Source organism: Myotis daubentonii, chromosome 1 (assembly GCF_963259705.1).
Source record: "Myotis daubentonii chromosome 1, mMyoDau2.1, whole genome shotgun sequence".
NCBI classification, from domain to species: Eukaryota; Metazoa; Chordata; class Mammalia; order Chiroptera; family Vespertilionidae; genus Myotis; species Myotis daubentonii.
Window position 1 is genome coordinate 134,463,732 of NC_081840.1, and position 25,454 is coordinate 134,489,185.

General features: G+C 36.8%; 1 protein-coding gene across 1 annotated transcript in view; it reads left to right on the plus strand.

Annotated features, from left to right (window-relative positions):
* Window positions 1-25,454, plus strand: part of MALRD1 (MAM and LDL receptor class A domain containing 1) — a 629,377-nt gene that overhangs the window by 183,638 nt on the left and 420,285 nt on the right. Inside the window, exons 21-22 of the mRNA XM_059660668.1 lie at window positions 8,515-8,691; window positions 12,251-12,413. Of these exons, the coding sequence (XP_059516651.1) occupies window positions 8,515-8,691; window positions 12,251-12,413 (340 nt within the window). The remainder of the gene's footprint in view (window positions 1-8,514; window positions 8,692-12,250; window positions 12,414-25,454) is intronic.

A 25,454-nucleotide genomic window follows, 5' to 3' on the forward strand; every position in this document is an offset into this window, starting at 1 on the left:
TGAAGAGCAATTATAAAATATTTAGATTTTAGCTTGAAAATTATTCAACTGATACTTGAGCTTACTTATAGTCACTTTTATAATATAATGTCTTTAAAAATGGAAAATTGTATTGAATGCATGTGTTAAAGCAAAAATATTTCAGCCAGAGCTGATTTTCTATTGGAAACAGAAAAAAAAGGCACTACAAATGTTTGAATTAAAATTGTTACAAATCATAGTCATAGAATAGCTATGTTTTCATAAAACACACTCTCCCAAAAAGTAGACTTAACACAGACACTTTAGTATAAGCATGTTAAATGTAGTTGTTTCAGCTTGTGGGTAACTCTAAGTTATTATATTAAGTGAAATAGGAAAAATGTATGCTTTACCCTGGAGCTATACATATTTCATTTTTAAAAAAATTTCTGCAGATTTACTATGCTTAAATTTCAAGTAGACTTTAGATTTTTAAATTACACATATTTCTTTATATCAGAAGTCACAGGAAAACATGTGCACTGTTACCTAGAGATAGATAAAGAACAATTATACATATCAGTCAAGTCATTCACATAATTATGACATGTCTGAAGCTGGTAATACTTTATCAAGAACTAGGAATGTTGAAATATAAATTTTATTGCTTAATTACAATTGTGGGAATGACTGTAATGAGGAAGTCTAAAATAAAACAAGTTGGAGTATCTGTTCTATCAAAGAGATTTTATTAGTGTAGCATGAAGTACATCATATTTGTTCAAGGAAGTCACAGATCATGGAGTTAGAACATCGACTCCATCTGGAGCCTGAGTCATTGACCTCAAATGACAGGTGTGCAAGTGGTTATGTTTGCCTATAGCTTAGGGATGTAGAGGAAGATCATATCAACCAGACAAATCTCTGATTCTTAGTGAGTGCAGACTTAGTCATTTGCGTTTTGCCTTTGCAATTTTGTTTCATCTACAAAACTTTTAGTGTTTTTTGTTTGGAGAGTTAACTCTATCATTGCTACCAACTTTAGTCTTTCTTTGCAATTCTAGGCAAATAATTAGTGATAATCTATAATAATAAAAGGATAATATGCTAATTAGACTGGACAGCCAAACGACCTTCCAGACGTCCTTCCGGATGTCCTTCCAGATGAAGCCACCACAGTGGGGGCCGAGTCAGAGGCGGTTAAGGGTGATGAGGCAGGCAGGCAGAGTGGATAGGGGTGATGAGGCAGGCAGGCAGAGTGGATAGGGGTGATGAAGCAGGCAGGCAAAGGGGTTAGGAGTGATCAGGCAGGCAGGCAGAGTGGATAGGGCTGATCAGGCAGGCAGGTGAGTGATTAAGGGCAATGAGGCAGGCAGGCAGGCATGCGTTTAGGAGCCAGCAGTCCTGGATTGCCGAGGGTGCAGGCTGGGCTAAGGGACCCCCCCCCCTCCCCGTGCACAAATTTCATGCACTGGGCCTCTAGCAATAATAACAACAATCTCTGCTGTGAACTAAATGTTTGTGTCACCCCAATACTCACATATTGAAGCCTTAGCCTCCAATGTGATGCCATTGGGATGTGAGGGTCTCTGGGAAATAATTAGGGTTTGGTTAGGTCATAAATAGTGCCTCTCTCATGATGAGATTAGTGTCCTAATAAGAAGTGAAAGAGGCAAGATATATCTCTGTCTGCTTGCACCAAAGAAGGCCTGTGAAGACATACTAGGAATAGAGCCCTCACTAAGAACCCAACCAAGCTGGCAACCTAGTCTTGGACTCCCAGCCTCTGGAACTGTGAGAAAGAGGTGCTTGTTGTTTAAGCTATCCAGAGTGTGGTACTATGTAGCATCAGGAACCTTGCAGTGCTTGCCTTGCCTTATCTTCAAATAATGTCCTGGCTAAACCATGTTTCTGGACTCTGTGTTACTGCTACATGGAAAATCCTAAGGAAACAGCTACAGTTTCATCTTCCCACTTACAAACACCACCATTTCTAAAGTTTGGCTCTAGAATAAGAAACACTTTTCTCAATTTTTTTTTTTTTTTTTTTGGTGCTCTCAAATACAAACATATTTGGCTTATTTGGTTTTTAAGATTTTCTCATTCTGGTGGAATAACAAAGAGTATGGGGTGGTGCGGGCCTAGGAGTGGAGGAGATGGGAGCAGTCGGAAGGAGGTTAATTGGGGGGGGACCTATGTAATATTTTCAACAATAAAGATTAAAAAAATAAAAAAGTAATGAGAAAAGGAAAAATAATTTCAGAATCGTACAATTTCTTTTTTAGAATAATGGTCTATTCACCTATCATTCTGGATCATTTCTGAGATGGGAAATGAGTTGTATCTACTTCTCAGGAGCATCATCTCATCGACCTCCTTCTGCTAAGACATCACTCATGCCCATGATTTCACCCCAAGGGGAACGGTTTGCTACCTTAAATTGTAATTAGCCCACAGATGCAGTTAAGCCACTGGTTTTAATAAGATGGAAAATAAGAAGATCTGAAAACTGATGGAAGATTAGATGATCTGAAAATTACAGTATCACATATACCAAGAAATGTCCAAGTTAGCAGATAACATCCAGTTATTAAAATGTTAAGCTGAGCTTAGAAAAGAGAAATCCCCAGGTGAGAGAAACAAAGGGAGTGTTTAAAAATTGAACAGAAGGCGTAATGTGACTGACAGAGTTAGGGAGTAACAGAGTAAGGGGTGGATGAGAGGGAGGAAAAGAGAAAGGAGGACCATAAGGGATATAACACCGAGGGGTGAGGTGAAAGTGGGGTTTCAGAGAAACAACTCAAAGTTTATCTAGAAGGATTCTTCTACAAACTAGGTGATAAAGGATCCTCACAGAAAAATCAAGCATGGTAAATTATGGTAGCTGTCTTCCAAAATAGCCCCCAGTGATGCCTAATCTTGGTATCATGCCCTGTATACCATCCTCTCTCAGACTGAGTAGGACTGACCTGTGTAACCGATGCCCCCTGTGGCAATGACTCTATGTGATTTCCAAAGCTACGCTTCTTGTGTCTTCTCATGGATCATTCACTCTGAGGGAAGCCAGATGCCAAGTCAGAGGGATACTCAAGAAGTACTGTGGAAAAATTCCAGGAACCAAGACTTCCTGCCAACAATAAGACTAACTCTCTAGCCATGTGAGCAAGCCCCAAAGGAAATAGATCTTCCAGGGACAGTCAAGCCTGTAGCCTTGGCTGACATTGTAACAACCCACCAAGCTAAACCTTTTCTGGTTTTACACTCACAGAAATTAGCTCAAACTTCTAAGGTTTGTAGAAGTTTGTTATGCAGAAATAGAAAAGTAATAAACAAATAATTTAAAATAGTAAAAGATTTCAAGCCTTAAGAAAATGAAATGACATTGTTAAAAAAAAAAAACAACAGAAAATTTTGAAAAGATATTCAGTTGGCTTTTTTGATATGAGAAATAAAATCAATGAAATAAAAATCTCAGTGGATGAATTAGATAACTGCAAGACTATATCAATATTGGAATTAGTCAAATGGAAAATAGCTATGAGAACAGTTCAAGGTGCAGCATAGAGATATAGAGAAGGGAGATGGGAAAGGTAGATTTATTTGAAGGCTAGATCATAAAAAGTAATGTAAGTCCAGAGAGTGAAAAAGAATATTGATGGGATGATATTAGCAATATTCAGAGTATATTTGCTAAAAAATTAATGTAACACGTGGATTTAAGAATCAGATGGAAGATTACATTATAAGTTATGAAAATGTAGAATCACTACATGGTATACCTGAAACTACTATAACCAATATAACATTGTATACCAACTATACTTAAATAAAAATAAATTTAAAAAGAAGCCTAGTGAACCTCCTGAAAATATAATAATAATAATAATAATAATAATAATAATAATAATACTTCCAAGTCTAGACTCATGGAAATGAATTAGAAAAATAAATATGAAAAGAAATTATGTTAAAAACAATCAGAGATTAAAATATAATTATAAAAAACATAATTAGACTGATAGCTGATTTCACAAGAGCAAGAGGTAGGTCAGAAGACATTTGAAGATTATATTCAAAGTTCTGAGAAATTATAACTTAGCCTAGAACATAATGAAACTCGGGAATGAGAGTGAGAAAAGGCTTTCAGAGAAAACATTCAAAATTAAGCAATGACTTTACTGGACCAGAATGTCTGGCTCTACAAAATGAACTATATAAACGTGAACATTAGAAAGTGACAAAATGAACTCAACAAGGACAGATATGCAAAAGGTAATAATAAAGACAATGGAAAACACATGGGTATGTCTAAATATATTAATGGAGAATAAGTGTGTAATGCAGTGATGGTGAACCTTTTGAGCTCAGCGTGTCAGCATTTTGAAAAACCCTAACTTAACTCTGATGCTGTGTCACATATAGAAATTTTTGATATTTGCAACCACAGTTAAACAAAGACTTATATTTTTGATATTTATTTTATATATTTAAATGCCATTTAACAAAGATAAATCAACCAAAAAAATGAGTTCGTGTGTCACCTCTGACACGTGTGTCATAGGTTTGCCATCACTGGTGTAATGCAACCAAAATTTGCATTGCTGAGAGATAGATATTCATGCAATTACTTTAGAAACAGTTTGGCATTATCCAATTGAAGTTGTGCATACTCTATGACCAAGCAGTTTCACTACTAGATCTTGCAGGAGAAATGTTGAAACAAATAAACAAAACCTTAAACCGAATCTACTTAAAAAACCATCAAAGGCTGAAAATGTAATATATTCATATAGTGAAATATTATACAATAGTCAAAATAACTTACTATAAGAACACACATGACCATGGATGGATTAATACACAATGTTGAATAAAAAATGCAGATGATTAAATACAGAATGATTCCATTCATCTAAAGTTCAAATCTAAAAAGCAGTTTATTTAGAAAGGACCTACATAGGCCCTGGCCAGTGTGGCTCAGTTGGTTGGAGCATCGTCCTTATACCTAAAGGTTGTAGGTTCAATTCCACATACTTAGCTTTGGGTTCAATCCCTAGTTGGGGCTCATGAAGAAGGCAATCATCTGATTCTCTATCTCTATCTCTATCGCTATCTCTATCTATCTCTATCTTTATCTCTAATCTCTCTCCCCCTCTAAAATCAAAAAGCATATCATCTGGTGGGGATTAAAAAAAATAAAAGTAACTGAGCATTTTCCAGATGTCTCTTGGCCATCAATATGGTTCCTTTGGAGAAGTGTCCATTAAGGTCCTTTGCCAGTTTTTAATTGGATTATTTGTCTTACTTTTGTTAAGTTGTATGAGTTCCTTATATATTTTGGAAATGAATCCCTTATCAGATGTACCATTGGCAAATATGTTCTCCCATACAGTGGGCTTCCTTTACATTTTGTTGGTGGTTTCATTTGCTGTGCAGAAGCTTTTTATTTTGATGTAGTCCCATTGGTTTATTTTCTCTTTAGTTTCCCTTGCCCTAGGAGATGTATCCACAAATATATGACTACAAGAGATGGCTGAGATTTTGTTGCCTGTGGGTTTCTTCTAAGATTTTTATGGTTTCACAACTTATATTTAAGTCTTTTATCCATATTAAATTTATTCTTGTGTGTGTGTTGTAAGTCTCATTTCTTTTCTTTTTTTTTTTTTTTTTTTTTTGGCATGTACCTGCCCAATTCCCCCAACACCATTTGTTGAAGACACTGTCATTAATACATTGTTTGCTCTTGCCTTCTTTGTCAAATATTAATTGAACATAATGGCTTGGGTCAATTTCTGGGCTCTTTGTCCTGTTCCATTGATCTATATGCCTGTTCTTGTGCCAGTACTGGGCTGTTTTGATTACAGTGGCTTTGTAGTATAACTTGATATATAGTATTGTGATCACTCCAACTTTGTTCTTCTTTCTCATGATTGCTGCAGCTATTCAAGGTCTATTTGGTTCCATATAAATTTTTGGAGTGTTTGTTCTAGATCTGTGAAATATGCCACTGGTATTTTAATGGGGATTGCATTGAATCTATAGCTTGCCTTGCGTAGTATGCACATTTTGATGATGTTGATTCTACTAATACATGAACACGATATGTTCTTCCACTTGTTTATATCCTCCAAATCAAAAATGTTCAAGGTCACTTATCATCAAAGAGATGTAAATATAAAACGACAATGAGGTATCACCTCACACCTGTCAGCATGGCTATCATCAACAAATCAACAAATGAAAAGTGCTGGCAAGTATGTGGATAAAAGGGAAAACTAGTACACTGCTGGTGGGAATGCAAACTAGTGCAGCCACTATGGAAACTGTATGGTGTTTTCTTAAAAAATTAAAAATGGAAGTCCCAGTAAACCCACTTCTAGGAATATATCCTAAGAAACACGAAACACCAATCAGAAAGAATGTATGCACCCCTAAGTTCATAGCAGCACAATCTACAATAGCTAAGATCTGGAAACAGTCCAAGTGCCCATCAGCAGATGAGTGGATAAAAATACCTGTGATACATTTACACCATGGAATACTATGCAGCAGAAAAAAAGAAGGATCCTCTTATCTTCTGAGACAGCATGGAAGGACAAGGAGAGTATTATGCTAAGTGAAATAAGCCAGTCAGAGAAAAATAAGTATCACATGATCTCACTCATGTATGGAATCTAATGAACAAAATAAACTGATAAACAAAATAGATCCAGAGATATGGAAGCATGGAGTGAAGTAAGGAATCTCAGAGGGAATGTGGGGGTGGAGGGATGGGGGGGGGTAGAGAGATTAACCAGGGAATTTAGAGGCACTTATGTACAGCCTATAGACAATAAGGTGGTGAAGGCTTGGGAGGGAAGGTTACGGAATGGAGGGGCTCAATGGGGAAAAAAGGAGCACATCTGTAATACTTTCAACAATAACGATAAATTTAAAAAATAAGAAATAAAAAGACCTACATGTTGCTCATGATATACAGTTACTATTCTAAGTACCTCACAATATTAACATAGTTAATGACATAATGATGTAAAAAATGTAAAATTTTTTTATATATATTCAAATGAGCTAAATGAGTGATAATCTCTATCATAAACTTATGCTATGGGACTGTAATGAAAAATTTTCCTTATCCACTAGTCTATAAACTATTTTATTGTAGTGATTGCATATTTGACTTTAAATCTATTGTACCTACTATATACGTGACATAGGGATGTTATTAACAAATATTTATTAAATAATTTACTATACAAATTAACTTCTATAAATTTCTTCTAAATTCTGTAATATCAGAAATTATTTCTTTGATTGTTTAAATACTCCTAAATGAATACTTCTGGTGTGGGTCTCTTTGCAACCTTGAATCTTGAATATGTGAGGATGTGTGAATCAAAGATGAGGAGATATTAGATTCATTGTAGCAGTGGAAGAACAAAGTTCATTTACATGGTGGACTAGAAGGTTTAATCAGACCTAGACTCTAGTTCCTAATCCAGATTCTGGACTCCCTTGGTTCCTGCTGATATTCTAAGCTCTGTTCTTAGGCCTCCTATCTATTCAGTGTTCTCTGAATAGTTTTTTAGTAATTTCCATCTGCACCTTCTCCTGCTTTTATAATCAAAGACTAGAGGCCCAGTGCACGGAATTCATGCACGGGGTGTGTATGTATCCCTCAGCCCAGCCTGCACCCTCTCCAATCTGGGACCCTTCGAGGGATGTCCGACTGCCTGTTTAGGTCTGATCCAGGTGGGATCAGGCCTAAAGAAGGCAGTCGGACATCCCTCTCATAATCCAGAATGGCTTGCTCCCAACCGCTCGCCTGCCTGCCTGCCTTCCTGATTGCCCCTAATTGCTTCTGCCTGCCAGCCTGATCACCCCTAACCACTACCCTGCCAGCCTGATTGATGCCTAACTGCTCCCCTGCCGGCCTGTTCTCCCCTAACTTCCCTCCCCTGCAGGCCTGCTCACCCCCAACTGTCCTCCCCTGCAGGCCTGGTCCCCCTCAACTGCCCTCCCCTGCAGGTCTGGGTCCCCTCCAACTGCCCTCCCCTGCACTGCCATTCCCTGAAGGCCTGGTTACCCCCAACTGCCCGCCCCTGCAATCCTGGTCCCCCCTAACTGCCCTCCCCTGCTGGCCCGATCACCCTTAACTGCACTCCCCTGCTGGCCTGGTTGCCCCCAACTGTCCTCCCTTCCAGGCCTGGGTGCCCCCCCCCAACTGCCCTCTCCTGAAGGCCTGGGTTCCCCCAACTGCCCTCCCCTGCTGGCCATCTTGTGTCCACATGGGGGTGGCCATCATGTGTGTTGGAATGATGGTCAATTTGCATATTACTCTTTTGTTAGATAGGATATCCAGACTTATTTGCCATTGCTAAGACCAAGAACCCCATCTTATATGCTTACATAAGGAACTTCAGGATATTAGCAAATACTATCAAATATTTTTTTATTATTTTGAATATGAAGCATAGTTAGAAAAGCTTATTGTGTAAAGTCTGTAAAGAAATGAAATATCTGCTAAATGACACCTGAATATTCTTTCTTATCCAGGTAATTTGCCAGTGGACCTTCCAACTCCACCAGAAACTTCAATTCCAGTAACATTACCTCCGCACAACTGCACAGATGATGAATTTGTCTGCAGATCCAATGGTCATTGTATTGAAGAAATCCAAAAATGTGATTTTAGATATGACTGCCCTGACAAATCCGATGAATCATTTTGTGGTAAGTAAATTATTATTTTTAATTAAATGTAGCTATAAAACAGATAAAGAAATTCCAGCATAATTGCTAAGTAGCATGGCCTAGTGTCCTAGTTAGAAATTTTCAACTGGCTTGAGCCATTTCTTTATATAAAAGCTATTTGTATAGAAAATCATAATAAAAGAATTAGTATACATTCTTTTATCATGCCCAACAAGAGGAAAGTGTCTTTAAATTTATGTTTTGGATTCAAAACATGTTTTTTCATGGACATTACTTGATTATAAGACTATTATATACTAGTTCTTTTCTATCTACCCCCTGGTTGGCCTCTATTCTATTCACACTCATCAAATAGTAGTGTTTAAGGGGGAAGCATTATAAAACCCCAAATTTGTTCAAAGTTTCCCATTTCTGAAATGCACATAGAAAGTGATTGCTATGTCAAATATTCAGAGTTCATAAGAAACTGATTCTAATACAGATTGACCCTTCAACACCTGTGTCCTACTGAAAGATTCTTTTCATTTACTGACACCTGCCAATCCACAGATTTTCCAAAGTGGGTCAAAGGAAAATTATTAATTTAATAGTGAACTTCTCAGCAAAATATACAGTTGGAGAGAAGAAAAAATAATCTGTCTTAATGGGCAAAGTACAAGATCAAGAGGAGTGAACTCTGTGATGTTTTCCTCTCCCTGTTTTTCATTTAATAATATGTGAACTTACTGTACTATCATAGTTCTCAAATGTCCTGAAAATATGAAAAGATCAGAACATATAGATAATACAGAATCTAGTGAAACCCTAATTTGTTGCCTTTTGTCAACATTGTTAAGAAATTCTAGAACTTAAAAAAAATAAAAATGGTTCATATTTATTCTTTTAACCTAGGAAAAAAAATGCTTGTTAATGAAATAATTAATTAACTAATTAATTAATCCTAAATTAAAAAACTCATAAAATCAAAGCTAACTTACTATTCTGTGAATCAGATGGGACAGTAATTAACTCACGTGGCTAGAGATACATCCTGTGCATCACAGATGGAAAATAATATAATGGAAGAGATGATGGTACTCAGACTTTCTCATGGGAAGACACTAAAATCCTCTTATGATCATATATAAGTTGTGTGTTTGTAAAATTGGCATAAAATCTAATTAATTATACCTAATGAATGTCCTTAGTATATGCTGACTTTCTTCTTAGTTCAATTTTGCAATTTTAGTAGTCTTTTATGATTAGATGGAAAGTTTTGATAAATTCTTTAAATGTTCTGAATGAATGCCTACTATTAAATTATTATTTTTCAATCACAGAGATATTTGTTTACTTTTAATAAACATGAATTGGATTATTACTATTTTATTTCTGAGTGAATTGCGTGATATTGCCTCTTCCATCTCTTTGTAAGATGAAATATGATAAATATGTCACCTACAGTCTTACATTTTCTACTATTTTTATTGTTATAAGAATATAATGAGATTACCATTTTAACAAATATAGTTTTTTTTAAATTCATTGATTTTAGAGAGAGAGGAAGGGAGAGAGAGAAACACATCTATTTGTTGTTCCACTTATTATGCATTCATTGGTTGCTTCTTGTAAGTGCCCTGACCGGGGATTGAACCCACAACCTTGCCACATCAGGATGATGCTCTAATCACTTGAGTTACTAACAATTTTTTAAGTGTACAAAACGTTATTGTTGACTATAGGTACAATGTTGTACAGCATATCTATAGAGTTTATTCCTCTTGCTTGTCTGAAACTTTGTCTTCAAAACATTTTTTTTAAAAAAATCTATAATTCTTATCTTTTTTAATGATATGAAGAATCTTTGCACAAGATAAATATAATATGATCAATATTAATATAAGGGATTAAGCAACGTACCTGAATGTCAACATTAAAAATAACTTTTTTTTGATGGAGTGTTTCTATCTCAGTTTTTACATTAAATCTTGAACACAGTTTGTAAATAGTGTAGTGGCATATCATCATTGTTTATGCCATTTAAAAGCTGGAGTGCACACCGGGCTTTTTATAGTGTATGCAAAAACACATTGGATTGAATCTTTTATTAAATTAGTGGAGGAATTAAGATTGACAGACACATGAAAAGAGAGAGAGAAAGAGAGAGGGAGAGAATTTTCATACACAACCTATGTTTTAAAAAAAATAAAAGAGGACTTGTGCCCAGCCAGTGTTGCTCAGTTGAACTAAGATATCAGTTCACCAGTTCAATTCCCAGTCATGGCATCTATCGATGTTTTTCTCTCATTGATGTTTTGAAGGGACAGAACGGAACTGATAGCTGTGTCCCTAACTCCTCTCCCAGGAAAGCCACAGAATGTATCAGTTACTCAGCCTGCCCTTATCTCAGCCAATGGGAAAGCAAGGGAAACTAGCCCCCGGCCTTCACTCAACCAACCGGAATCGACCAAGTGCCTCCACCCCTCTCCCCAAGCCCTATAAATTCTTTGTTCTCTTGGGACTCGGGGCTCTCTCTCGCATCCAGTAATGGAGGCAAAGGGGGGACCAAGCCCAGGCTTGAATAAAAGACTCTATGCTTTTGCATTGGACTCGGCTCCCTGGTGGTCTGTCTTGGGGGATCTTGAAATCTGGGCATAACAGTTTCTATTCCTCTCCTTTCCTTCTGCCTCTCTCTCTTAAAATCAGTAGAAACATATTTAAATACCAGAGGCCCAGTGCACGAAATTCGTGCATTGGGGGGGGGGTTTCCCTCAGCCTGGCCTGCACCCTCTCCCAATCTGGAACCCCTTGGGGGATGTCTGCCTGCTGGTTTAGACCGAATCTCGCTGGCTCCTAATCACTTGCCTTCCTGCCTGTTTGATCGCCCCTAACCACTCTGACTGCCTGCCTCATTGCCCCTAACTGCCTCTGCCTTGGCCCCTGCCACCATGGCTTTGTCAGGAAGGACGTACGGAATGACATCTGGAAGGTTGTTCAGCTGTCTGGTCCAACTAGCATATTAGGATTTTATTATTATAGATAAAAAATAAAAAATGGACTTGTAATTTTGTGTAATATTAGAATATAGTCATTATAAGAATATTGAAAACTTTCAAACAAAGAGGTCCACTGTAAAAGTTATTGTAAATCTTATTGTTTTGAATTTTAGTTTGAAATTTGAAAAAATCCCTTCAGAGACCGGGCCAAAGTTTAGCTTTGTTAATATTACTGTGGAAAAAGAACAGGCTTATCAGAACTTGGAAGTCATGAAAGCAATGTATGTGTTATGTTACAAGAGATTGGCAATGCTTAAGTTGCTGCTTTAGGAGCTAATTAAAATCTCATTTCTTCATGAAAGCAGATTCTTTATCCCCAGTATTTCAGTTACTGTAGATATTTGAATATAATAAACAAGATTTCTTTAAAACTCTTCTAGAAATCACACAACTCATTTGCCTAATTATTTTAATTATGTTAAAGTCAGATTATAATTTTAGGGAACCCAAAAGTAAGAAAATGGTAATGCAGATAGAAATCACCATTTACTGACACATTTATTTTGATTAGCTGTTCTTGTCTTTGCTCCCTCCTATTCAAGTAATGGAAGTTTGCAGCTTTGAAAAAGGAAGCTTGTGTAAATGGTACCAGCCAGTCCCTGAAAATTTAATTCAAGATTCAAACACATTCAGGTGGGGACTTGGTAATGGAAGCAGTATTCATCATGGGGAAGAAAACCACAGGCCATCAGTGGACCATACAAAGTAAGTGACAACATACTATGTTTTAAAGATGTGTCTTAGGAACTAATCATTAGAGCAGTTCTCAAATTTCTGCCCCATCACTTCACCCTAGGCCAGTGCTATAAAAGATGGAAGTTTAATTTACAGAATGGGAAGGCTTAAGCATATCTTTTCATATGGAATTGAAAAAAATGGAGAAAGTAGTGAATGCTTATTTGTAAAGTAGAAGTATTTTTTTCTTAGATTTTTCTTTTTATGTATAACATTGATCATTATCTTTCATGACTAATTAAAAAATTGTAACCAGCCAGCATGGCTCAGTGGTTGAGCATCGACCCACGAATCAGGAGGTGGTGGTTCAATTCTCAGTCAGAGCACATGCCGTGGCTGCAGGCTCCATCCCTGGTGTGGGCGTGCAGGGGGCAGGTCATTGATGATTCTCTCTCATCATTGATGTTTCCATCTCTCTCCCCCTATCCCTGTCTCTCTGAAATCAATAAAAATATATTTTTAAAGAATTACAGAATGTTTCAGGACAAACAATGAAATAAAAACATTCTTCTAAGGTAATTGCATTTAAAAATAAAATATAATTTGTGTGCTATAAAGTAACGATTATAATTGAGAAATAGTTTGGGAGAAAACTCTTTACTCTGAGTAATTCTAAAAGACACATAATTTCAAGACACCCTCTAGATTGCCTCATTCTTTGTATAATTTCCAACATTTTTTCTCAAACTTTTTGCCTATGGGTTTTCTTCTCTAATTCTAATAAAAATAACCCCTCTCTTTCCATTGGATCAAAACAAAATGTACCAATCTCATTTTTATCTGGAAAAAATAGATATTTTAAAATATTTTGGAATTTAGGGATTGATTATAGATTGTTTTAAACCATTTGACACAATTTCCTTTAGTATTTTTTTTATTTGTAAAGTAGAAGTGTTTTTTCTTAGATTTTTCTATTTATGTATAACGTTGATCATTATCTTTTAAGTATAAATGAGTTATAGTCCTCACTGTGGCAAATGCACCTACATTCCTGGATATATTATGCATTTGTTTAGGCTTGGCATCATGAACTAGAAGTCACATAGATAATGCAAATTGTCTCTTTGCTATAACTGGGCATCTAATAATGAATATAAGTGCTGTATATAAATGTGGCAAAAAATTTCAGTAAAACTGAAAATATTTTAATGTGTCCTGCTCTGAAAAAATAACAATTTTCAATGCTTTAGTCTCTTAGGCATTAAATACCAGAATTATTGCTTTCTGAGAGCCTTCTCTGGTAAGAAGATAAGTTAATATTTTATAGGCCAGTTTAGATGCCTTATCACTCTTCCAGCATAATTTGTAAAAGATTCAGTTTTATAAATCTTGAATAATGGTTAAATATCAGCCTTTTGAAACAATTTATTGAAATAAAAATAAAACTGCAAACAGCCAAAATCTAAATTAACCATTGTACTTTTCTCTTAACTGGTTTAATTCCTGTGGGAAGGGGCATTTTGGCAGTGTTGCCTTAGGACTGCATATAATGCATAATTGTGCCCCTAAAGCACAAGAAAATTTGCTTTTATTATAGGTTGTGCTTGAGTTAAGCACCTATTCTTTATATTTGCATATATACTAATGATTTGTTTTGATTTAGTGAATTAAACCTCTTTAATTTTTATTTTGTTTCAGTGTATTTTAGCTTGATAAGTAATTTTATTTTTTATATTATTTTTTTATTTATTGTCTAAAGTTTTACATATGCCTCCTTTTTCCCCACTTGATCACCTGCCCCCTCCCCCCCCACTCCCCAGCCATTTCCATCCTGGGCAAGATCCCACCGCCCCAGTGTCTGTGTCCATTGGTTAAGCTAATATGCATGCATACAAGTCCTTTAGTTGCTCTCTAAGTAATTTTAAAAATTAACTATAGTGGCTTGAAAACATGAAAGTTAAGAGAAACCATTGCTGAAAATAACACTAGTAAACCATACCTAAAATAATGTGCTTAGATGGAATATTTGCTATTCAGGATCAGGTTTTAAGAATATAATGTTGTGTATGATTTTATGTTATGTTACCAAAAATCAACTTAGTAACAAAATAATAACTTTTATATCATGGTTACAATTGCATTAAGAAATAAACATTTGTTTTCATTATATAAGTTTTTAAATATGCTTGTTCTGTAACCACATTAAAATGAAGTAAATATATTTGTATGTACAGAATTGTTATACAAAAATCTAGAGAAAAAACATTTCTTTAATTAAGTAAAGATAAATTAGATTTTAAGTCCTACATTATGACAAGGATTTGAAAATGCTAACATACTAGGTCACAAATGAAATGTTTTGCAACATCAACATGATCTTCTGATACAGTGATTTATGAAGATACATCGGTTACTTAAATAAAAGATCTTTATGGCCTAGAAGATGCAACGGTAGCCTTGCATCTAGGCATACAATTTGTCTGTTAGGAATGTACCAGTATTTCCTGAACATCTGATCTTGAGATAAAAACCTTAATCAGACATGGAAGCAGCAAGTACATGAATAGAAGTGTAGTGCTCAACGTGTTACACGATGAAAGAGAGGTCCACTGTGGAGGGCCAGATAACAGTTTATCAGTTCTACATGTCTATCTTGGTTGTCTATCTGTCTTTAATAACACCTGAAGGGATTTGTCCTTGGATTTTTTTGGATAATACTAATAAACTAAAATAATATTATGGGTAAAGACCATATACTGATTCCCTTTAGAATTTCTTAACTTTCTTATTTCTACAAAAATCCCCTTCTTTTAACCACAAAAGAATAAATTTATTTTTATCATAAACATGTCATATATATAGATAAGATAAACAACATCAAGCAAAATCCTTCTACCATGATGAAAGCATTGTGCATTTATGCATATGTATTTTTAATGCAAATAGGTTCATAATGTAGTTGGTTGTAATCAGGCTCTTCCACAGGATTGTGAGAAAAGCATTTCAGCGACCCACACACTGGAGATTCTGCTGTAGCAAGGTTTATTTGTGATGCAAAACCAAAGGAGTTCTCTTCCTGAGTTTCCAATGCCCTATCTCCCTCCATCCCACCATGGAAAAAGCCAACCGTGTCTTCAGCAAGGTCCAAGCAAAGGCCATTGTCCAGAGTCTCTGCTGCATATTAAACCTTAGAGCCACACAGTCTGCTGTGGACTCTAGGTGGCCACGAGACCGCATGGTCACCTTTACAGGAACCTGCAGGGCAAATGTGGGTCAGGAGCGAGAGAGAGCTTCTTTGTTCACCTGGGATTATAATTAGGTGCTTTTCCAAAACAGCCAATCAACTTCCCAGCCTTTTGCGGGCTTCTGATGGGTCTACCCCTCACCCATGATCCCTTCCTTTCCCAGGTTAGACTGACAGGCCTCTAAGGTCAAGCACCTCCCCCTGCACCATTTTGACTCAATGTCTGGCTTTCTTTGCTTCCTTCCTTTATCTAACTAACTACGGTAACAAATTCAACCACATTGTTTCTATTCCACTTTTTATTTCATATACAATCAATAAGCAACTCTTTACCAATACTTTTTTTTATATTTTATTGATTTTTTACAGAGAGAAAGGGAGAGGGATAGAGAGTTAGAAACATCGATGAGAGAGAAACATCGATCAGCTGCCTCCTGCACATCTCCTACTGGGGATGTGCCCACAACCCAGGTATATGCCCTTGACCGGAATCGAACCTGGGACCTTTCAGTCTGCAGGCCGACGCTCTATCCACTGAGCCAACCCGGTTTCGGCTTTACCAATACTTTTTAAGGGGTCAATAGTATTCCATTAAATGGATGTACCATAATTCACTAAATCATTTCCTCACTAGTTGATTGATGAGTTGCTTTTGATTATACAGAAATGTAATCAGTCTTTACTGAATAATATACAACTTTGTACACATTATAGATTGTATCATGAAAGTAAAAAACATATGGAGTTGAACTTTTAAGTAATATTTACATTTCAAAATATTTTATTTATAATTTTAAGTTAGTCTCCAAAAATGTACCATTTTGCAAACAGCACATATTATACTGTCTATTTTTTTTGTATGCTTGCCAAACACTGAGTATTTATTTTTCCATATTTTTCAGTTGACAGGTTAAAGTAGCAGCTAACTTTATTTTTCATATTTTGTAATACTAAGGAGGGTAACCTATTTTTTTCTTTGTGCCTGGTCCAGGAGTATTTCTGTGTGTATGAGGGGGGGCGTATATGTGTGTTTTCTATCTGTGCTATTTTGCTTGGTTTTCAGTTTCTAGTGCGTGCATGCGTGCGTGTGTGTGTGTGAGTTTCTTATTGATTTATAAGATCTTTTAAAGCATTGAGGAAGGTTTTTTTCATCATTGAATACTGAAATGCTTTTACCCATTTTTATAAGCCTTTTCTTACTTTTTATCATATTTTTACATCTCAGAATTCTTAGGTTGTACAGTTATGTCTACCAATTGTATCCTTGATAAGTTTTTGTTATTTTTCCCAGAGTGATATTTTTCCCAGATTAATTGAGATATAAATGAAATATAAAGTTGTGTAAGTTTAAGGTATATGACATGATGATTTGGCATATGTATATATTGTAAAATAATTACTACCATAAAGTTTGTTAACATTTCCATCACCTCACATAGTTACCGTGTTTGTGTGTGTGTGTGTGTGTGTGTGTGTGTGTGTGTGTGTGTTGAGAACATTTAAGATCTACTCTCTTAGCAACTTTCTAGTATACCATATTGTTAACTATAGTCAACAGGCTGTATATCATATAGAAATTATTCATCTGATAACTATTTCCTTCATTTTCTCTCCCTTCTGCCCCTGGCAACCACCATTCTCCCATCTATTTCTATAGTTTGGCTTTTATAGGTTCCATACATAAGTGAGATCATCTAGTATTTATCATTTTCTGTTGACTTATTTCATTTAGAATAATGCCCTCAAGTTTCATCTATTACATTGCAACTGGCAGGTGTTTCTAATTTATGGTTGAAAATATATATGTATAACATTTTCTTTATTCATTGATGGAAATGTTGATACTTTATATGTCTTTGCTATTGTAAATAATACTGCAATGAACATAGACGGAGGCACAGATATCTTTTTAGATACTGATTTCATTTCCTTCAGAAATATACCCCAAAATGGGATTGTTTGGGTCATAAGGTAGTTTTTTTAAGAGCCTTCACACTATTTTCATAATGACTATACCAAGTTACATTTCTCTCAACAGTGTAAAGAGTTTTCTTTTCTCTACTTCCTCCCCAACTTTTATCACTTAGCATCTTGATAATAGCCATTCTTAGAGGTGTGAGGTGATATCTCACTGTGTTTTATATTTTCATTTCTCTGTTGATTAGTGATATTAAGCACAATTGCATGTATCTGTTGGCCATTTGCACACCTTCTTTGGAAAAAATGTCTATTTGGGTTCTTTGTCCAGGAGTTTCTTATATAATTTGGATATTAACTCCTTATCAGAAATATGGTCTGCAGATATTTTCTCCATTTCTGTAAGTTTCTCGTTTATTTTGTTGATATTTTCTTTTGTTGTAGAGAAACTATTTTAGATTGATGTAGACTCACTTCTTTTATTTTGTTGCTTTTTCTTTTGATGTCACAGCCAAATAATATTTACCAAGATCAATATCAAGGAGATTTTTGTGTATGTTTTCTTCTAGGAGTTCTAGGAGAACATAAAGACATTATGTTTATGTCTTTAGTTCATTTTGAGTTAATTTTTGTGAGTAGTATAAGGACCTGACTTTATTCTTTTGCATGTGAAAATCCCTTTCTCAACACCATGTATTGAAGATACTGTTCTCTTCCCCTTGAATATACTTGCTCCCCTTGCTTTATAAAACATTAGTTGATCAAAGAAACATGGGTTTATTTCTGAGCTCTCTATTTGGTTCCATTGATCTGTGTTTCTGTTTTTATGCTAGTACCATACTGTTCTTAATGCTATTGCTTTGTAATATGGGTGGAAATCAGGAAGCACGATGTTTCCAGCTTTGCTCTTCTTTCTCAAAATTGCTTTGGCTATTTTGAGTATTTTTTTTTCTATAGAATTTTAGAATTGTTTTTCCTATTTCTGTTAATGCCATTGGAATTTTGATAAGGGTTGCATCAAATCTGTAGGTTCCTTTGGGTAGTATGGGCATTTTAACAATACTAATTCTTCCAATGTGAATCCATGTGACTATATTCATCAAACCTGTCTTACTAGCTTGCTGATACATGGGCATTTGTCCCTCAGACATAATCACTTCTCTCCATCTTGAGGGATTAACCCTACCATGTCCAATCACCAGTTTTTCTTTTACTATATGAAAACTAAGGGAAACTAAAATAAGTACTTAGTGCTACTTTTGGCCCAAGTCTTCTTTGATGCTTTTCCAACTCTCATTTCATGCCCTGTTTTTTAAGAATATTCCCAGCCTCTGAGTACCTCATTTCCTCAAGTTTTGGGTTGTTTGAATTTCCTATTCAGGCCACTACAGACTTAGAAGTCATGTCTTTGAACCCAGACCTTTGACCATTACTCTAATTCTTTCTCAAATTGATTCTGATTTGGGAACCAAGGGTTGTCCTCAAGGCTGCAGTGTAGAGCAGAGTTCAATGCCTGTATTAGTGTGTTATGTCCACTATGAAAAAATACATCACAAAGTTGGTGGCTTTAAACAACAGAAAATGACTTTCTCCCAGTTCTGGAAGCCAGAAGTATGAAATCTGCATCACTGTGCCAAAAGCAAGGTATTGGCAGGGCTCCTCCCTCTCTGAAGACTGTAGGGGAGAATCTAGTTTCTAGTGATTGTCTCATTCCTTGGTCAGTGGTCACATCAATCTACTCCTTGCCTCCGTGGTCACATTCCCTCCTCCATCTGTGTCAAATCTCCCTCTGCCTTACTCATAAAAAAACACTTGTGATTCTATTTATCATTCTTCCAGATTATTCAGGTTAATCACTCAATCTCAGGTTGTCAATTTAATCACATCTGCATAGGCTTTGCTATATAAGGTAATAGGTATTACAAGGTTCTAGGCATTAGAATCTGGTATCTAGGAGACCATTATTTAGCCTACTATAGTGCACAAACTGAAATCAAATAACACTAGATTTAACCCAGATCTAGCATTCATTCGCTGTGTGGACCTAGGTGATGGTGTAAGCTGCATTTTAGTTTTCATCATCTGAAAAAGTGGGTACAAGAGTATATATCTAATATGGTTATTGTCAGCCACAAGCAAGAAAATGCATGCAAAACAACCATCTGAGTGCACGTCTCATAATGCAAACTGAATGTGTAGTTCTTACATTGTGGCTAAGATTGGAAGAAAATGTTGGATGAATTGCAGAGAGCCTGGAATACTATGCCGAGGAGTTTAATATTGGCAGTTGAGGCACACAGGAATCATTTCAGATTTTTTGTACAAATGAATTGTTAGATAATAGAACTGAATTAAAATTAAATCTGGTACATGTGTGTAGACAGGATTGGGGGGAAAAGCTGGAAGAAAATTAGCTGAAATAATTGAGGGGGGTTATTGACATGAACTAGAGAGAAATAGAATCTCTGAAAAACTAAAGTCCTTAAATGTCCTCCCTGGACCATAAGCTGGAGGTCAACAGAGGCAATTCTATTATTTTTTTTCCATTTATCATGAATGATTGCTTCTCTAGAGTATTAGAGAAGAATTTTCTGCTCTGTTTGTAACATACACTCACCCTAGTACACTATGAATTATTATCAGGCATAAAGGGAAAAGAATGGGTCTCTGAAAGGGGATGTAGAAATTCACAAAAATAACGGGTGTCACTTAGAAAAGATGAAAACAAGTTATCACTTTAAGAAAGAAGTAAAAGTAACTTTTGTTTCTGAGGTTGGCATATCTTTGAAGGCAGTGAAAGATTGTGTAACAAAATATGAGCAGGATATGTCTAAAAAATAACATTACAGATTCCCAAAAAGCAATGCCATTATATTGAAGTTTAAGGGCACTGAGTATTTACATCAGAATTAAATCAGATGAGAACCTTGACTAGAAGTTATGAGTGATAGTGTAGCAAATATATGGCTGTGATCAAGATTCCAGGAAGAAAATGGTATCATTTACACTTTAGTATGTTTGTCAGGTAAACTACATCAAGTGCAGGGTAGGGAGGTGGAGATGTAAAAGACATTTTTTTTTTTTACTTTGGAGTTATTATTTGTTTCAATAATATCCTTTATGACTGTCCTCATTTTTCAGATATTTAGCATTAATTCCATCAATTGTTTTCTGTACATATCCATATGGGTTTATTTTCTTTCTCCTACTAGGATATAAGTCTCATAGAATCCACTGGCCTGAATTTTCCCCCTAAATTCCAATACTAAGAAAAGTGCCTGAAAAATGTTTGTGTGTTTTTTTTGTTTGTTTGTTTGTTTTTAGATGGCCTTATAAAGTGTCTTCCTAAATCCATCTCTTAGTATAATCTGCATTCAAACTTCTTAATTATATTCTAATGGCAATATTTCTTTACCTGTACCTGCTTGATTTAGTTTCATTTTCTATTTGACATTTTAATCTTCATTATAAACATTATAAACATTATTAATTTATTATAATATTTTCAATCAGTAAGGATTACCATCAACGTTGGTTTTTAACTTCTGTTTCAAAAAAAATTCACTGACTTTCACTTACAGTTTTCTGTGGATTTTGAGATACTAAAATAAATTGAACAAATTAATAAGGCCTACATGAGGCTCAGTATGAAAGTATAAAGTGAGCTTAATAGAGCAGAAACGAAGTCTCTATTATCTCCTACATGTGTTGTCTTTCACTGAGTAGGCATAGAAATATGCATAAAGGAAGATTGCTATTTCTTTACAGTGTGAAGGATTTTATTTAAATGTGATGCTTGGAGTTTGAATTTGAAGAAAACATTTATTTACAGAATGATATGACTTTAATGCAGCTATCCAAATATCTCTAACTCTAAAAACATGAATTATTCCTAAGAGTTTATGTGATAGTCAATTTAAACCATAAAGTAGGAGCAGAGGTAGATTTTATTAATAATCCTGTCTAGCACAGTACTTTCTCCTAAGTACTATTTACATTGAGCTTACAAAGTCTACCTTTTAGAACTGTGGTCATAATGAAATTCAAAATATAGTTCCTTAATCTCATGGGTTTTTCTAGTAAGACTGATATTTAGAACTATCCTCAAGTTCTTCATGATATTATTATCTAAGAAGGGTAGTTTTGCCTTAGTTATCAAGGTTGATAGGCAGATCAGACTAAAAATTGTGGGTTTTTTTTTTGTTTATTTATGTTTGTGATCAGTTTTAAGGGCATGTAACCAAAGGATGGGAGATTGTAGTCAGGGTTTAGCAATCATGAAAATCATAGAGTAACTATTATCTCTTCATGCATGAATGGATACATATCTCTCAACATAGTGTTTATTTTAAAAGTATTTATAAAAATACATGAAATGTATGCATTAAAAATCATGCATAGTCTTGCATATAATAGGTACTAACACAAATTATGTGCATATCAATTCATAGTCTAAATGTATGAGCTAAAGAAGAATATTAACATTAATTTAATTATTCTTTAAATAATTTTTCTCTGAAGATTTCAGGTGATTTATTTATTAGTAGTAAGCTTTAAGTAGAATAAAGATAAATTATATCTATTTTTATACTTAAAACTTACCTTTAATTTTACTATTTCAAAGTACAATATCGAAACAGTTAAGTGAATGCTGTTAATGAAAATCGGGGAAATGTAAAGTTTAAATTAACTTCTGATATTTAAGTAGGTATGTGTTCTCCTGCATGTCCTCTTTGATTACACAAAACTAACAAAGAGGCCTGATAAATGAAAGGTAGTGGCTTTCATATAATCAAGCATTCTAGAAATGAAAGCAGTCCTAATTGAGTGTTTATTATGTGATGGGTTTGGTGTAGATGCCTTTCATGCAATCATGTCAAGTCCTCCCAGTGAACTTTTGGGGGTGGTATAATTATCTTCAAATTAATTACAAGTGAGCAAACCAAGGCTGAAGGATGCTTGCCTATGGGCACCCTACTTGGTGAGCTTGAGAGATGGAAACTGTAAATCTGGATCTCACAGAGGCTAATGCCTGTGCTCTATCCATCTTCTTGTGACTCTCTCTTACTTAAAAGCCAAGCATTTGAAAGATTTGACACGACTTGATTGTAATTTTATGCCACAGGAGATGGAGAGTCAGAAAACTGGTACTCTACAAATAATTTTGAAGAAAAGGGAGAAGAGATAGGTGACATGCTAGGCAACCAGGAGAGAAAACAACCAAGAAATGTTCAAAGCCCCAAACCATTCTTGCCTTCCTTCTTTCATAACCCTTTGAGTGCCAACCAATATCTTAGGAACTAAGCTAAAATTGCAAGGCATTTTTGCTGATTTTACAGCAGTTTCAGAAAATTTATGAATCCCAAGTAAATGAAGTTACATATTCAAAAACTTAAGGAAACCTTTACTACATTGACATATTTAGCAATATCATCATCACTAATAAAAGCAGACTTAGAACTGGATGCCATTTTGAAGCTTTGATAGCGCTCCCGGCACTTTTGGCGAAAGACAGGGGGAGCGCGATTGCGCTCCCCGGCACTCAATGGGTCCAAAATCGAGATGTTGTTGATATAAGCCAATCAAGGTGAACTCATATTGCTTTGCTGAGGATTGCTTTAGTTTAGTGGTTCTCAAAATCACCTGGAGAGCTTGTGAAAACAGAGAAATCTTAGGTTCACTACACAATGTCTGACTAGGTAGATGTGCGGGGACCCTAGAATTTATAAGAATATAGTGACTACATATATAAATTCATAAATGTGCAAATTTAGTTGTTTTCTGATCAGCAGATTCTATAGTAAATTAAAATTTTAAATGTAAAAAGATATTTTTTCATACATGTTATATAAAATATTTTGAACAAATAACAGAAGGGGATACAAAAATTTTAAAATTTAGGACTACAGGTAAGACAAGACAAATTTTAAAAATTAGGTATCATTTAAAACAGAATATAATGACTATAACAAAGGCACAGCGTGACCTGGGCACAAAGGTGGGAGGCTTGATAGTGCACAAAATATAAATAAACAAACAAACAAAATACAGTAAGATGAAAGTAAGTTTGATCTGGCTTTAAGTAGCTATGCAGAATTTCACCAAACAATGATAAAGTGGTGGTTACACCCATGGTGGAAGAAAGATAAACTTTCTATTCTATCTAATAAAAGAGAAACATTGTAATTGGTGTACGATCACTACCCTTCCCATTGGCTAATCAGGGCAATATGCAAATTAACTGCCAGCCAAGATGGCGGCCGGCAGGCAGGCAGCTTGAAACTAACATGAGGCTTGCTTGCTTCAGTGACGGAGGACTCCAACGTTCCCCGCCTGCCGCTGCAGACCTCTGAGCTGCAACTCTAAGCAACTATGTAACAAATATAGAAGCTAAACAAAACCCCATAAACCTGCTTTAGTCCGCCAGCTTCAGCCAGCAGGATCGCAACATTGTAAGCAAAGGCCAGAAACCTACTTTTAGCAGCGGAGGCCTAAGAGCTGTAGCCAAGCCTCAAAGCTAAAGATGGCCCAGAATAAAAAAAAAAAAAAAAAAAGAAAAGAAAAAAAGGAGCAGTTGGGAGCTTCAGTCACCCCCAGCCTGAAAACAGCCCTCAGCCCCTCACCCAGACTGGACAGGCACCCCAGTGGAGACCCCCACCATGAAGAGTGTGTGACCAGTTGCAAACAGCCATCATCCCCTCACCCAAGCTGGCCAGGCACCCCAGTGGGAACCCCCACCCTGATCCAGGACACCCTTCAGGGCAAACCAGCCGGCACCCACCCATGCACCAGGCCTCTAGCCTATATAGTAAAAGGGTAATATGCCTCCCGGCACCGGGATCAGCGGAGCCGTGAGGCCTCCCAGCACCGGTATCAGCGTGACAGGGGGCAGCACCCAAACCCCCTGATCACCCTGCAGCTCTGTGTGTGACAGGGGGCGGGGCCACAACCTTCCCATCCACCCTGCTCTGTTCGTGACAGGGGAAGGCACCCCAACCCCCTGATCAGCCCTGCTCTGTGCCTGATAGGGGAGAGCTCCCCAATCCCCTGATCGCCCTGCGGCTCTGTGGGTGATAGAGGGTGCCGCCCCAACCCCCACCCCACAGGCCCTGCTCTGTGTGTGACGGGGTAGAGCCATAACCTCCCCATTGGCCCTTCCCTGAGTGTGAGAGTGGCGGCGCCTCAACCCCCTGATCAGCCCTGCTCTGTGGGTGATAGAGGGCGGCGCCCCAACCTCCTGATGGGCCCTGCTCTGTGCATGACAGGGGGCAGCGCCCCAACCCCCTGATTGGCCCTGCTCTGTGCGTGACAGGGGGTGGTGCCGCAACCTCCCCATCGACCCTGCATTGAGTGTGACAGGGGGCGGCGCCCCAACTCCCCAATCGGCCCTGCTCTGAGCCCGACCAGGGGCTGCACCTAGGGATTGGGCCTGCCTTCTGCCATCTGGGAGCAGGCCTAAGCCAGCAGGTCCTTATCTCCGGAGGGGTCCCAGACTGCGAGAGGGCACAGGCCAGGCTGAGGGACCCCCCCTCCCCCCCGAGTGCCCAAATTTTTGTGCACCGGGCCTCTAGTAGGTATATAAAAGTCTAAGCGACAGAATGACAGGACAACTGAACGACCAAGCGACCAGTCAACCGGTTACTATGACACGCATTGACCACCAGGGGGAAGACTCTCAATGCAGGAGCTGCCCCTGGGTGGTCAGTGCACTCCCACAGCGAACCTCCCACGGCCAGCTGGGCAACCTTCCACGGTCCCTCCCCCCAGCCAGCTGGCTCCACCTATCAGCCTCGATTGCCAGCCAGGCCGAGGGACCCCCACCCATGCATGAATTCATGTGCCAGGCCTCTAGTAGTTTTTAATATAAAATCTTAATAACTCAGAGCAGGTGGTTGGCAAGGAAATATTTG